The sequence below is a fragment of the Terrapene carolina genome, unplaced genomic scaffold (assembly GCF_002925995.2).
Source record: "Terrapene carolina triunguis isolate 2854851 unplaced genomic scaffold, T_m_triunguis-2.0 Scaffold96, whole genome shotgun sequence".
NCBI lineage: Eukaryota > Metazoa > Chordata > Testudines > Emydidae > Terrapene > Terrapene triunguis.
The window spans coordinates 78,457,880-78,474,467 of record NW_020664447.1 but is presented as its reverse complement, the minus strand read 5'-3'; the positions used below and the strand labels follow the sequence as shown (position 1 = coordinate 78,474,467).

Genomic DNA, 16,588 nt, shown 5'->3' with positions numbered 1-16,588 from the left:
GGAGGCTGAGGTCTATGCCAACGCAGCCTTCATTGCCCATCTGTCAAATTTTCTAGCAAGTACCTTCATGCATTCTCCCATGCTTGCCCTTATGCGGAGAAGGAGTGCCCAATAAAAATGTGTAAAATGATCACATTATCCTCCATCAAATCCCCACTAAAGTCTCACTTCTACCACGACACTTACAACAAAACTTGATAATAGATGACTGGCATCTAAATGTGGATTTCTGAGTCTAACTTTAGGCTCCAATTTAATTTTTTTTTTTAATTTCTAACTACAGTGAAGAGAATTTGTCATGTACAAGAATGTTCTATAAGACCCCTTTTGTTATCCGTGTACTGCAATTATAGCACCTCTTAAAAAAGACAAGTGTGCAATTTAAAAAAAAAAAAGCGTAATAAAGTACTGATGTGTATCAGAAAAGAAGCAAACTTGTTTTATGTACACTATAATTAGTAATCACAGTTCACTAAATTCTTGCAATATTCCTAATTTTAATTTGTGATAGTTAACATGTTTTAAACATAACCTTCAGGCAACATTTAAGTGAAACCTTCCTCGAGCTGCTTGACTATTTTGCATAAAATCTGGAGCAGCAGTCTCAAGAAATTATCACCTATTTAAAAGTGAATGTGGCCTAATAGTTCATTAAAGAAACTAATTCAACATAAAGACCTCAATTTTGCTAAATAATTTTTCAAACAAAATTTTAAGACAATTGCTAAGAAATTAGTAGTTCCCAGTAATACTCTAGCATAAAAAGGATACACCCATTCCAGTTTAAGCCTCTTGGCTGGTAGTTCTACTTTTGCTTCCAAATTGTAAGATTCCACTTGATCTTTGGGCATGTACATGGTAACAGGACGTCCACGCAGAAACATTTTTACATATCCTTCTTCTACAAAAAGGGTCAGAAATGTTTAGAGAGTTATACATAAACACATCAGCAAAGATTTCTCCTCCAACTGCTCCCACCTATCATTTCAGTGAATAATATTTTTGCATAATATGGCGTTTCAAACTTATATTATAGGACATGTCGCTTTTGTTTTTGTTTTAGTCACAAACTAACGCTAGATAGGGGTTATCAAACAAAGGGCATGAAGTCCCCTTTTGGTCTAAATATTTTGAGACTATCAGCAAACTCTTCAACTAGACTATGCAACAAAGAACTATAGAAATGAAAAGATTAAGACCAAACCATTACTTTCAGGGGAAATTAATACCGTATGTACATATTTCGTTTTTATACCAGAACTGAGGAAAAACACCAAAGTAAAAATTACAATTAACGCAGGAATGCCACTTAAAATTCTTTTATTTAGTTTTTGATGGATATTTACAGTTCTGAGCATCAGCATCTAAAAATACTTAAACAGTTAGTTGCATTCTTTGCATCTCAGTGTAAAGATGTACTTTACACTTGATACATAATGTGAAAGGTACATCACGTATAAACACAAACAATTAGTAAAAAGAATCATGCAGACGTACATGCAAAAACAGTTAAGTGTTTAAAGCATAGCTAAACATTGAAACAGGAATGACAAACTGACAACACATTATAGAAAGAAAAATGATATACAGGAAAGAAGCTACAAAACTGAACTTTGCTAATAGAAAGTAAACATTTAGAGGAGAAAACACTAGAAATACTGTAGTTGGGGGGTCTTATAAGAAATATGTCTGAGAACAGAAGCATGAATTAATAACAGATCTGAAAGTACTGACTTGGGGATTTCATGGGGCTTATAAAACTAGGAGATCTAGGAAATGGCATGAAGCTCTGACTAGGACTTTTAGAAATTGGCAGGGCCAAACAGGGTGTCTTGTGAACTTCTGGTGAAGTTTGTCCAGATTCAAAACTTGCTGGCTCCTGCTGCTCCATCAGCAGATCAAAGGATTCAGCCTTGCTCTCATGTGAATCAAGCAGTTTTGGAGTCAGTGACATCTGTAGAGTTACTAGACAGAATAATCATGTGCACAGAGGAAATGGAAGGGCAGAAGTAACAAAATTATGTAAATAAAACTTATACAGTTAGGTCTGTTAAAGTTATGCTAAGGATTTTCAAGCATTATTAACACACATGCCAGTATTATTTTAATTTTAAAAACTAAAAGCTGTGTTTTAATGGGAGTACATGCATGCATTATTGGCCCTAGTCTTGTTTATATCGAGAATTCATTCAATAAAGAAATGTCATATGTTTAAACTATATTTTGCTATTGAACTGCAGAAATGTATATGCTCGGGAAACCTAGTTGTTCTGCCACAGCACTGCTCTTGCACGATGTCATGTACAATTATGGCACTATATTAAAAAGACTAATAGTTTTTTAATTGAGATTTCTAGTGAAATAATGGAAAACAATGTTAAAAGTGGACACAACTAAAATGTTAACAGATGTGTGGAGTTCAAGATGACTGATAACACTGAAGACATGTTTGGATATTTATAAATAATTAGATTTCTAGTTCTCTATCAAGAAACAAAATATGCTCTTGCACTGCACAAGATAGATAACTACATCGCTGTTCATATTAGCATGTGATACCCCTGTGATTAGGCTGAGAATATATTACCAGCACTAAAGTTATTGAGGCATTATGAGACTGTACATTTGGAAAGTTAACAGATTTTAGTGATGTCAACTCTAATCATGATTATTAAAAGGCAGGTAAGGGAGGAGATTATTAAGTCTCTCATTATTATTATTTGGTCACTTGAACCATAGTGAATTTTACAATTTTGACTACTAAAGCATGAAAAATACACATACAATACTGCACACTCCTTTCCCCCTACTTTCCTTAGCAAAGGTCATTAAATATCAGATTACTATAAAACTATAAACGTAAACAGACAGAGGCATCAGAGGACTAGAAACAAGAACCCAAGGACCAAATTATTACATAGCCTGTATTTCTGCAGCCAAAAATTTTGTGAGCCCAAGCAAATGCACGTGCATTTTCTCCTTTTAGGTAGTCAGTAGGGCTGTCAAGTGATCAATAAAATTAATCGCAATTAATCGCACTGTTAAACAATAATGGAATACAATTTGTTTAAATATTTTTGGATCTTTTATATGTTTTCAAATATATTGATTTCAATTACAACACAGAATACAAAGTATACTGTGCTCACTTTATGTTTATTTTTATTACAAATATTTGCACTGTAAAAAGCAAAAGAAATGGTATTTTTCAATTCACTTAATACAAGTACTGTAGTGCAATCTCTTTATCATGAAAGTTGAACTTACAAATGTAGAATTATGTACACAAAAACTGCATTCAAAAACAAAACAATGTAAAACTGAAGAGCCTACAAGTCCACTCAGTCCTACTTCAGCCAATCGCTCAGACAAACAAGTTTGGTTACATTTACAGGAGATAATGCTGCCTGCTTCTTGTTTACAATGTCACTGAAAGTGAGAACAGGCATTTGCATGGCACTGTTGTAGCTGGCATCGCAAGATATTTACATGTCAGATGCACTAAAGATTCATATGTCCCTTCATGCTTCAACAGAGGACATATGTCCATGCTGATGATGGGTTCTTCTTGATAACAATCCAAAGCAGTGCAAACTGACGCATGTTCATTTTCATCATCTGAGTCGGATGCTACCTGCAGAAGGTTGATTTCCTTTTCTGGTGGTTCGGGTTCTGTAGTTTCTGCATCAAAGTGTTGCTCTTTTAAGACTTTTGAAAGCATGCGCCACACCTCATCCCTCTCAGATTTTGGAAGGGACTTCAGATTCTTAGGCCTTGGTTCAAGTGCTTTAGCTATCTTTAGAAATCTCACATTGGTACCTTCTTTGCGTTTTGTCAAATCTGCAGTGAAAGGGTTCTTAAAACGAAAAACGTGCTGGGTCATCATCCGAGACAGCTATAACATGAAATATATGGTAGAATACGGGTAAAACAGAGCAGGAGACATACAATTCTCCCCCAAGGAGTTCAGTCACTAAGTAATTAATGCATTTTTTTTTTAACAAGCATCAGCATGGAAGCATGTCCTCTGGAATGGTGGCCAAAGCATGAAGGGGCATACAAATGTTTAGCATATCAGACACGTAAATACCTTGCAATGCTGGCTACAAAAGTGCCATGCGAACGCCTGTTCTCACTTTCAGGTGACATTGTAAATAAGAAGCAGGCAGCATTATCTCCTGAAAATGTAAAAAAACTTGTTTCTCTTAGCAATTTGGCTGAACAAGTAGGACAGAGTGGACTTGTAGGTTCTAAAGTTTTACATTGTTTTGGTTTTAAGTTCAGTTATGTAACAAAAAATCTACCTTTGTAAGTTGCACTTTCATGATAAAGAGATTGCACTACAGTACTTGTATGAGGTGAATTGAAAAATACTATTTCTTTTGTTTACCATTTTTAGCGTGCAAATATTTGTAATAAAAAAAATAATATAAAGTGAGCACTGTACACTTTGTATTCTGTGTTGTAACTGAAATCAATATACTTAAAAATACAGAAAAACATCCAAAATATTTAATAAATTTCAATTGGTATTCTACTGTTTAACAGTGTGATTAAAACTGTGATTAATCACAATTAATTTTTTTAATCGTGATTAATTTTTTAATTAATTGCGTGAGTTAACTGTGATTAATCGACAGCCCTAGTAGTCAGGTGTCTTAATGCTAATTGGACCTGCAATTGAACCCACTATTGGTTACAGACATAAAACTGCATGATGAATACACAGTGGTGGGGTTGAGGCCCCGTCCAAAATTTAGTCTTGAGAGTAAAACAGTCATTCCTTTATAAGGGCTTAAACTTAATTGATGTAAAGCTAAAAGATGCAGGTTAGTGAAAAATTAGTTAAGAATAAGCAATTTCTAAAATCCAAGACAAGATCTCTGGTTATACCAGAGAGACAAGTTACAGACATGTACCAAATGTGCATATTTAAAGTTCAATTCAATTATGTTTCAGAAATCAATACTATACACTTACTAAACATAATTCTGTATTACTATACTGTGCAAAAAAGCATTTAAAATTAATTATACACCTACTTCTGCTTACTGATAATTCAGACAAATCTACAATCTACCAAGGAAGATATAAGCAGAGGGAAAAACAATGTTTCTATAAGCATACATTAGATTTGCAGCAAAACAGCAAAAACAGGGCAGGTTCTATATCATAGGGCATGTCAGCAGAGGTGCAAAACAGCATTTCAAACACAGTGAGACATCCAGGTGCTGCCATATAGCTCTCTCAACACTGAATTTTTTAAAAAGTCATTTACCAAAGACAACCAAAATCTAAATTATAACCCATTGTTATCATTATAGTGCATCCAAGGGTTATAATTCAGTCACTGTTACATGAATATTTTTAACCTTACTCAAAATAAATTGAAGAGTTTTAACTTTGCAATAAAAATGTATATTGGCTGTATAAAAACACAGCTTCTGTCACCCTGGTAACAGTTTTGCTTAGAGAGCTATGAGGTTTTGGAAGTGACGCCTACCTTTGCAGTGTGTCACACGGCGCTTCCCTTGTGATTACAGAGACAGAGACAGAAGTGCTAGATAAAGATGGGTTTGAGTACAGTCAGGCTCACCTACACCCCTGCTCTACTGGTTGTCCAGCTGTATCCTCTTAGAGGCTAACCCGTTGCTTGACAAAACATTGACCCATGGTCCATTCAGTGGATTGTGTGTAACTGCATTCAAAACTCTGTTTTTCAAGCCAACAGTAATACATTTAGAGCTATTTTATCATTAAAAGATTGGTTTAAGCTCCATTATGTAACTTTATGCTAAAAATAATTCGATATTTAGGAATACTGGATATACTTTGCCTAGAAAAAAAACCTCTAACTGATTTCAGTGGGAATTTTGCCTGAATCAGAAGGGTAAGATCAGACTCACGTAGGTTAAATTATTCATTTAAGTTATGAATCTCAATGGAAAATTTTGAAACAAAGGCTATTAAAGCCATATGTGCCTTTTTCCAGGAAAGTGAAAAAGAAAAAGTTACTACGAGACAAAATTATAAATGTAGCATATCAGAAGCTATTTTCTTGTTCAAGAGCTTAAGTGTCCATGAGATGGAATTGGGCTGTGATCCAGAGAAGCAATAAGTACATGAGTAGTCCCAGTGAAATCAACAAGACTACTTAAGTGCTTGATGTGAGGCACAGGCTTATGTGCTTTGCTGGGGGGCCTTGATTATCAGCCCAAGAAACAGAAATCCTCTATCTTTAATTTAAATTATGATTATAGTCTGAAAAGTAACTATAAAAACACCACATGCTGAACCAGCAGATTTGTTCTCAGTGTGCATTCCATCACATTTGCTTATTCCAATGACAAAGTAAGTTTTTACTACTTTTTACTTTTGCTTGGCTCTGCAGAATCAACAGGGAAGCAAGCTGTACTCTATTTTGTGTCACATGCCATCAACAGGATTGATCATAAAGTTTTAATGGCAGAGGCAAATAAACTCTGTCCTTATTTAAATTTAGAATGTAGCTTACAGAATCTTATTGATGGTGATAATGCATGAGCAGGAAAGAAAAGAACATTGACTTTCAAGTCAAAAGATGAGCTTCCAGAGCTTCAATTAGAAAAACAATATTTTTATTGGTAACTTGGCAATTTTGCTCAGGAAAGAACTGAGACATAAATATGAAATCTCTTAATTGCATTTGCTCATTTTTATGAGTAGAATCACACTTAAAATATTGTATAATGCAGAGAGCCATAGTCTGAGCTTCACATATACTTCAACCCACAAAAACCTTAATCCTGTTTTGAACAGGAATATCTCTATTGGGTAAGAAGGTAGTTTCCATTTTCATGGCTTTTTATTCTTGGCCTTCTTGCCAAAAAGGATTCCAGTCGCAATGCAGACACATTGGCCACTAGGAAGTAGGCTACCAGTGGCCTGTAAGTGAAAGGCTCTGAATCCTAATGCCGATTTCCCTGATAAATCACTGTACAATAAAAAATGCATCAGCATGCAAGTTCTCTCTTTAGAAATGGAGAAAAATAAAACAGAACCTACCTGCACTGAACATTGGTTCCTTGGGTTTGCTGTGAAAATAATCAAGGAGTTTTCTTGTAAAGTTTGCCATGCACACAACACTTTTCATATGGCATAGTAATAGTTCATATAATTTTATAAAATCAATTAATTAAAAAACACATACAACATGTGGACATGGTAAAAATAACATTTTCCTTGTGGTACCCTACTCACAGATGCCAAAACTTTTTTCACATTTCTAATATAATCATTTTCACATCCCTGGGATCCCAGCCTCTCTCCCACTAGATGTCAAGTTTTTTCCTTTGAAAATCTAGTCCAACCATGGCAGACGTTAAGTATCTCTAGCATCTACAGTATCCCATCATTATTTTGCTCATTGGCCACCAATGCTTGTTAGTCCAAAAACAGTGTACAACTATACCAAAAAAGAAAGATATTATATTTTTAAAAGAGTATCTGTATATCAGTGTGACAGAAGGTCTGGGCCTCTGTCCATAATTCACAGTTCATTGACAACAGAAAAAACATAACTGGGGGAGTATTTAAGTATTTATGTACCCCGTCCATAAGTGGGCACAACCAGCCAAACTCATCTGTGAACAGGGCCGGCTCTAGGCACCAGCTTGTCAAGTAGGTGCTTGGGGCGGCCGCTCCGGAGAGGGGCGGCACGTCCAGGTATTCAGCGGCAATTCGGCGGACGGTCCCTCACTCCGCCTAGGAGCGAAGGACCTCCCGCCGAATTGCCGCCGCAGATCACGATCGCGGCTTTTTTTTTTTTTTTTTTTTTGGGTGCTTGGGGTGGCCAAAACCCTGGAGCCAGCCCTGTTTGTGAAAGGTGGTATCTGAGCTAGGTCGGTAAGCCTTTGAAAGGCAACTACCAATCATTGTTAAGTGTTTCCTCTTCTTCAGTGGATCATCTCCCGGAAGGTGGAGATTAAAGCTATTGACAAACTCTATTGTGTGTGTATGTCTTCAGCAAACTATTTGGGAAAATTCAGAAGGGGATTTAATAAGCATGTCTGTGGAGGACAAGAAAGGAGTTGCTATCTAGACACTAAGTGCAATGCTGACAAAGGGACCAAAGTGGTCAGAGAGAGGGGATTGCTTTCAAGAGATGTAAGCTATTTTGTTTTCTTCTCCCCCGCCCCCTTCTGTAATTCACTGCGCTGTGCCATGATTGTTGGTAAACCATTTGTATTGAAAAGCCTCTATGGAGTTAAGGAAAGTAGGGAAAGGAAGGAGTGCAAAATGGCAATATTTACTGAAACTGCTTCCATAGAAAGCTAATCTTTCATGCAGAACATGTTGTGATCAACAAAACCATCAGCTCTTAGTCGAATCTGATAACCTACAGTAGCAATGGATCTGAGTGGTAAATCTGTTCACTATTGGTTAAGGCATCATCACAGTGCCACCAAGAGGATCCAAGTTGGTTGGATCCTTCTTTTTAGCCTGGAATCTCTGTTTGTTTAATTTTAAAAATGGCCTATGTCCAAGAGCTTATTACCATGTGTGTGCACAGAGTTTATGAGCTACATGATTATTTATCTAGAAGGAATCAAAGAAATAAGGAAAACAGGACAACATTTCCAAAACAGAGTTTACATGCTTCCTCTGCAAAAGTTAGTATATATTTCCCTAAAATAAATATAGAAACTTCAGTTGTGCTATAAAGAGTTTTGTGCCAAACCTGGAAACTAAAATCAGATTTTAAAGTATGAAACAGAGATTGTAGTCCTGCTTTACATGCAAATCTCAACACAACCTTAACTATGGAGACATTACCAAATGCCTCCATAATGAGTATGAACAGTCACTTTAAAAATCTGCTAATGTATCAGCAGAGGGAAGACATGATGCCCTAGACAAGTGACTGCATTATCCAAAGAGAAAAATCATGAGAAGTAACATGAAGGAGTCCAACAACATACTGGAAAGAAGGATTAATAACGCTAAGCTTTTTTGGCATTACTGTATGCAACTCAAAATTTTCACATGGCTCATGGCTTGGAATACAATAAGGCAAACAAAATGTGTAATCTCAACTTGAAAAAGTGTTTAGATGATGGAGTACTTTAAAACTATCCTCTGTTCAATACACAATAGGCATCTCATGTCTGATTGCTGTATCATCAGAAAATCCAACCTTTCAATAGTTGCTTATTTAAAATTAGTAACTTCATTATTAGGGCAGTCAGCGTGGGGAAGAGGGAAACATTAAAAACATCACATACTTCTCACTGTTCTTTTTACCACTAGAAGAACTGCTGGTGGAACCAGTGCGATTGCGGCTGCCTTTGGAATCTCCATAGCTTTCCCTTCGACCTCCTGGAGATACACGTTCAGCTGAGCTGGTTCTTTTGACAGTACTAACAAAAAAGGGAGTAAGTTATATAGCAGTACATATAAAAGTATTTTATTACAAAAAGATTTTGATAAATACCTCAGAAAGTTTAACTGAACTTTTATTTCGAAGAGCATTAACATAACTATTTAACAAATTATTTTCTAGAACAGATAATGATTTAGGTTACTAAGAACTGAACTGCAGCAGTTGGACTATTTTGCTGGGTATCTACTGCAATGGAGATTAACATGGCTGCCTTTTTGCTTATTTTTCAGTCTACAAGAGGTGCTATACTAGTATCACTGATACCAGTTGGAATATCCACTGCTCAGGTATATGCAATACATAGACTTCTGAAGCAGAATATCAGAGAGGTCACACTTACAATTTTTGTATATCAGTCCAAACTACCTAAATTTAGAGAATGGAGTGACAGATTTAAAAAGAAAGTATAACGTGACATTCCTAGCCATATTACACATAATTCTCAAAGTAGGTCAAATTTTGAGCACGAAGCTGACCATGTCTTTTCATATCCATTCAGTCTTTAATTCAGTATCAAATACTCTATCCTGTACTTTCAACCCAGTTTTAATATACCCAAAGGTAATGAGTAAACTGAGACCTCTTAAATATTTCTGCAGTTTCAGTCATTATCTTATCAATATGTGACACTTCTACTTACATTTATGAAAAAAAACATAGATCCTAAAAAGATATTTTTCCCTTTTCCTCTGTGAGGGAGTTCTCAGAGGGCTAATTTCCCCTTCCAACCTTCCTCCAAACATCTCTACCAGGAGGGTTCTGTCTTTAGTTAGACAGAAGACTCAACCATAAACAGTTTTAGTAACTAGTGAAATAGATTGGCCACTTAAGACTTTATATTGAAAGGGGGAGAGAGATTACTGTGGTCACTTCACCAACTTGCCAGACCTGAACCACTATTCTTTAGCTGCTAAATTGCTACCTAACCAAGCACTACTCTGAAAGGATGTCTCCATTTTAAGTTCTACACAGTCAGAAACATCAGATGCATCCTGGAAAGCTTTATGTCAGCTACCATATTCTCTCTTTTGGAGCACCTGATGGTGGTACAAATTGTTTTGGATGCATTCTGATACAAAACCCAACCAAAATGTAAATTATTAAGTTTAAATAAGAATATTCTTTTGGGTGATGAAATAACACCGAAAATATGTGGGTTGCTAAGCTGCATAGGTAGGTGGGAAAAATAAATTGCCAACAAGGAAGTGATGGTAGTAAGGGATCAAATCTTGCTTTCGCTTCAGAAACCAGTACGTTTTAGGCTGGCCCTGGGTGAAAGGGATAAAGGAGGAACACTCAGAGCAAGCTCCTCCAACCAATCAGATAAAATATTGGCAGCCAGAACATAATGAAAACATTTTAATGTATAATGTAGTCTATTTTAATGTTTCTCCAATTACAAACCAAGGCCCTGATCCTGAAAACATTTACTCTTATGAGTGCCTCTACTTGCATGAGTTGCCCACTGAACTCCATTATACTAGTGCATAAAATTAAGCATATGTTTGTAGGATCAGGGCCTATCTTTTGTATTATGTTCACTAGCTATGGAATGAAAAGGTAACATCACTTTAAAAATGCAACTTGTTGCATTAATATTAGATAATTAGTAAGTTACAGAGCACATTTTAATCTCACTTTAAATGTCAAAAACTTAGCAACAAATATTAAATAACTTCACTACTGTCCACAACACAAAATGCTGTCTTCTTTTTGGAGAAAGAAATCATTTTAAAAGTATATTAACATGGAAGGACAAAAACAATTTTCTTAAATAAAAATATTTTACAATTCATATTTTACCATTAATGTTAATGTTTGAATATGCCTTTAAATATATGCCTTCAATTTCACTTGTAAAGTTCTTAAACTCATCCTGAAAACAAAAAATTACAAGGACAAGAGAACTGAAATTAAGAATGCTTTCTTTTAACTAAAGCATTGTCTTCAGTTAAAAAATGTGTGGCAACTTGAGAAGTTTGAACCTTATTCTCAGAAAAGTTCCATATAAAACTGATGGCTAAGTATGACACTGCTATTGACTAGCACGGGGTGGGCAAACTTTTTGGCCCGAGGCCACATCTGGATGGGGAAATTGCATGCAGGGCCATGAATGTAGGGCTGAGGCAGGGGGTTGGGGTGCGGGAGGGAGTGCAGCGTGTGGGAGGGGGTGCTGTGTGCAGGAAGGGGCTCAGGGCAAGGGGTTGGGGCGCAGGAGGAGTGCGGGGTGTACAAGGGGGCTCAGGGCAGGGGGTTGCGGTACAGGAGGGGTGCGGAGTGTGGGAGGGGCTCAGGGCAGGGAGTTGGGGTACAGGAGGGGTGCAGGGTACGGCTGAGGGTTGGGGTGCAGGCAGGGTGTGGCAGGTGGCTCAGGATAGGGAGTTGGGGTGTGGGGTGCAGGAGGGGTTCAGGGTGCGGGTCCGGCCTGGCGCCGCTTACCTGGAGCAGCTCCAGAGTGGCAGTGGTGCGCACCGGGACCAGGGCAGGCTCCCTGCCTGCCTGCCCTAGCCCCGTGCCACGCCACTACCAGAAGCAGCCCGGCACCACGTCCCTACGGCCCTTGGGGGGGGGAGGCAGAGGGCTCCACGCATTGCCCTTGCCTGTGGATACCTCCCCCGAAACTCCCATTGGCCACGGTTCCCCGTTCCCAGCCAATGGGAGCTGCGGGGGGAGGAGGGTGCCGGCAGGCGAGGGCAGCGCACAGAGCCTTCTGCCCCCGCCCCCAGGGGCCGCAGGGACATGGTGTTGCCCGCTTCTGCGAGCGGCGTGGGGCCCGCTGTTCCATGGGGGTGGCAGTCCTGTGGGCCGGATCCAAAGCCCTGATGGGCTGGATCCAGCCTGTGGGCCGTAGTTTGCCCACCCCTGGACTAGTACTATTTCATCAGTTATGACACAGTATGTTAGACATTAATACTGACACATGCATGCTAATACATCCTTTGTGCATCCTTAATTATGATTATGTGCCAAATTCTAACCTCAATTACACCTCTGAATAGAAAATAAGGGAAAACTACAAGAAAAATAAGAGACAACGCTCTATTTTAAGGGATATTTCAGGGAAACACCATTGCCTTTAGCATATCATGTATTTTTCTCTTTCAAGTGGATATTTCTACTGCCCTCAAATATAGAATGAAATTATCATAAGCTTCAATTTAATGTTTAAAGTATTACTTAACAGTTTTAATACATTTAAATACAAGGGATGAATGGTCACCGAAAGGGATAAATCAATGAAATAAAGGATGGTCCCTTAAAATAAGGGACCGGTGGTCACTCTAGCTCTGAAACCTCTGTTATTTTATAGGACCCAAGAGAGAGGTAGGCATTTCACAAGAACATGGTCCCTGCGTCATTGAATTTACAATTTAGATTTTAGCCTTGACACAATGAGCAATAGTGACAGGCAGTAGGGAAGTGAAGAGGCAAGAAAAGATAAGGGTTATGGCAACACCATCATACTGTTAAATCAATTTAAGCATGCACATATTTTGGTAGGTGTAATACCGTATTTTTATATAATTAAAAACTAAGATGCTACAGTGAACACTATTGACATGCTTATTCTGGACACAGCAGACATACTGATACGTCAAGTGGAATTTAAATGAGAAGCATAAGGATCACAGAAACTAGGACACTGATTTATAGGGGTGTACAAGAATAATTGAGTCCAGAATTTGGCCTTCATAATTAATCTTAAGAAAAGGTAGTTTTTAATGGTGCAACACCAGGACAAAAAGTTTGACTTACAATACTTAGGAAACAAGCTGCAATAAGCAATTATGTTTGAAGGAATTTGCATTATGAAAAATCATCACTATAATTGAGATAATGTTAGCACGAAAAGAAGAGGTACCATTACTGAGTTAATTACTTTATAAAAGTTCTGGTGCATTTAAACACATTGGTTATGAGTATATGTTGCAAAATTTATTTCTGAGAATACTAAAGATTGTAATAGTTACTACAATTATGTATTATGATATAAACACCACCACTAAAATAACCCCCCTGAGCTATGATAGAAGGGAAAACCTACTGAACTATGACACTACAATACTACTAAGAATCCCTCACCTTACAGTAGTTTTTTTCAGTTTGCATGCATTGAGAAGACTCACAGACCTGTTTAATCCATGACTGAGAGGTGCATAAACAAAGCAGAATAAAAGTGAATACAACAAGTGTGGAAGCAAGACACATTTAAAACAAACTTACAATTAAAGACACACATGACTGCACATTCAAGATATGAAAATACATGCAAGAATGAAGTACCATGGATTTTATTGGCTCCTCAGTCAGATGTGTGGTCAGTTCAAAATACGTATTTACAGTCCAGCAATATATCCATGCATGACAAGAATGCTTAGCAATACTATATATATGTTGACCATCTCCGCAGCTTCAACAAACAGCCTAAGTTCTCTTAAAAATCAGTGGATATCATAAACAAAATGGATAATATCAAGCTAGAGAAAAAGATGCTATTACTACTAGCCTAGCAAGGATAAGCATAAGAATATAAATCGTCACACATATATACAATGCAATGGTGCGGTAATGGTATAAATATTTAGTATGGTTGCATTGATCTGTGATGAAATCACAAGTGAGATAAACAAGGCAATGAAAGTCTACGGCAGTAAAGCCTTTACAGCATATTATCTTACATAAAACTATTTTACAGATATTTGAGAGGGTTTAAACACACTGAAGTAATTTTTAGTATCCTTATACTAGGAAAACAAGGTATTGTATATTTACCATAAGTAATACCAATACCCCAGGGGTCTGTAGTGGGAACAGTCCTATTCAACATATTAATAAATAATCTGGAAAAACAGGTAAACAGTAAAGTGGCAATATTTGCAGATGATACAAAACTACTCAAGATAGTTAAGTCCCAGGTAGACCGTGAAGAGCTACAAAATGATCTCACAAAACTCAGTGGCTGGGCAACAAAATGGCAGATGAAATTCAATGTTGATAAATGCAAAGTAATGCACATTGGAAAACATAATCCCAACTATACGTACAAAATGATGGGGTCTAAATTAGCTGTTACCACTCAAGAAAGAGATCTTGGAGTCATTGTGGATAGTTCTCTGAAAACATCCACTCAATGTACAGTTGCAGTCAAAAAAGCAAACAATGTTGGAAATAATTAAGAAAGGGATAGATAATAAGACAGAAAATATCATATTGCCTCTATATAAATCCATGGTATGCCCACATCTTGAATACTGCGTGCAGATGTGGTCGCCCCATCTCAAAAAAGATATATTGGACTTGGAAAAGGTTCCGAAAAGGGCAACAAAATTATTACAGGTATAGAACGGCTTCCGTATGAGGAGAGATTAATAAGACTGGGACTTTTCAACTTGGAAAAGAGACGACTAAGGTGGGATATGATAGAGGTCTATAAAATCATGACTGGTGTTGAGAAAGTAAATAAGGAAATATTATTTACTCCTTCTCATAACACAAGAACTAGGGGTCACCAAATGAAATTAATAGGCAGAGGTTTAAAACAAACAAAAGGAAGTATTTCTTCACAGAACTCACAGTCAACCTGTGGAACTCTTTGTCAGAGGATGTTGTGAAGGCCAAGACTATAACAGGGTTAAAAAAAGAACTAGTTAAATTAATGGAGAATAGGTCCATCAATGGCTATTAGCCAGGATGAGCAGGGATGGTGTCCCTACCCTCTGTTTGCCAGAAGCTGGGAATGGGAGACAGGGAATGGCTCACTTGATGATTACCTGTTCTGTTCATTCCCTCTGGGGCACCTGGCATTGGCCACTGTCAGAAGACAGGATACTGGGCTAGATGGACCTTTGGTCTGACCCAGTATGGCCGTTCTTATGTTCTTACATTCTTAAGTAACTTCATAGGACTCAGAGGGAGAAGAAAACATCTAAATGTACCCTGAAATAGCTTTTCTATTACAAAGGTCACAGCTTTAAAATCTAATATAGTGGGCCTTTCCAGGACTAGAACAAGTGTTGCTCCACCCTGGCTGGAAATAGTTTTTCCCAAAAAGCATAAAGAGCCTAATTCTAGACATACACAGTCCCAAAATATTGGGGCTTAGGCCCTATCCAGGGCTGATAGCAGCCCATCCTGAATCAAAGACCAGTCTAACTGGGCAGGTTAGTGACGGAATTAGGTAAATTGTGTAACAGAGTATTTAAAGTGTGCAAGATATTTGAAGTTGCTCAGAGGTTTGCAATATTAGAATAAGTCTGGGTGGAGATGGGTAAGTGGAGAGAGTAGAAGTGCAATGGTCAAAAGGTATCTGACAAACTAATTCATCACGTATGTATTAAAGGCTATGTTAAACATACTATGACTGTATGGTATATAGATATCTATATCAACAATAGTGAAGTGTTTTGCTAACTAAACGGGAAACCTGGGCTGTGTTAGCCTGGCTAATGGGGGTAACCCCAGAAGAAAATATTCTAGTTGGCTTACTGAAATTTCCAAAGTTTATATTGGTGTAACTCCATTGACTTTAACAAAGGTACCCTGATGTGAACAAGGAGTAATGGTCTCAAGTTGCAGTGGGGGAGGTTTAGGTTGGATATTAGGAAAAACTTTTTCACTAGGAGGGTGGTGAAGCACTGGAATGGGTTACCTAGGGAGGTGGTGGAATCTCCTTCCTTAGAGATTTTTAAGGTCAGGCTTGACAAAGCCCTGGCTGGGATGATTTAGTTGGGATTAGGTCCTGCTTTGAGCAGGGGGTTGGACTAGATGACCTCCTGAGGTCCCTTCCAACCCTGATATTCTATGATTCTATGTACAAACATCAGAGAAGAGAACCAGGCCTGCTGTATCTATATTTCCACTGGAATTTTTCTCTCCTCTCTCTGCCCCCCCCCCTCTCTCACACACACACACACACACACTCTCTCTCTCTCTCTCTCTCTCTTTCTCCTAAATGAAACAGGAATGTAATCATATTCAAGTTCAAGCTGAGCTTTCAAACCCACAATGTTGAAGTGAGGTCAAAATTTGAATCAGAAAATTTGCCAAACCCAATTAAGGTAATTTTAAATGGTGCACAATTTGGTTAAAACTCTAACTAAAGTTATTACAATACTTATAATAATATATTTCACATTTTTGTCTAACATGCACCCTCACCTTCATTTA

At 37.6% G+C, this 16,588-nt stretch overlaps 1 protein-coding gene across 2 annotated transcripts in view; it reads right to left on the bottom strand.

Moving 5' to 3' along the window:
- Window positions 1-16,588, bottom strand: part of EML1 (EMAP like 1) — a 119,217-nt gene that overhangs the window by 38,609 nt on the left and 64,020 nt on the right. The window contains exons 4-7 of one of the 2 annotated variants that reach the window (XM_026651182.1): window positions 13,505-13,567; window positions 9,264-9,398; window positions 7,045-7,073; window positions 772-901 (exon numbers count right to left, since the gene is read on the bottom strand). In XM_026651182.1, coding sequence (XP_026506967.1) covers window positions 772-901; window positions 7,045-7,073; window positions 9,264-9,398; window positions 13,505-13,567 — 357 coding nt within the window. The remainder of the gene's footprint in view (window positions 1-771; window positions 902-7,044; window positions 7,074-9,263; window positions 9,399-13,504; window positions 13,568-16,588) is intronic. The other variant, XM_026651181.1, reaches the window with a different exon arrangement.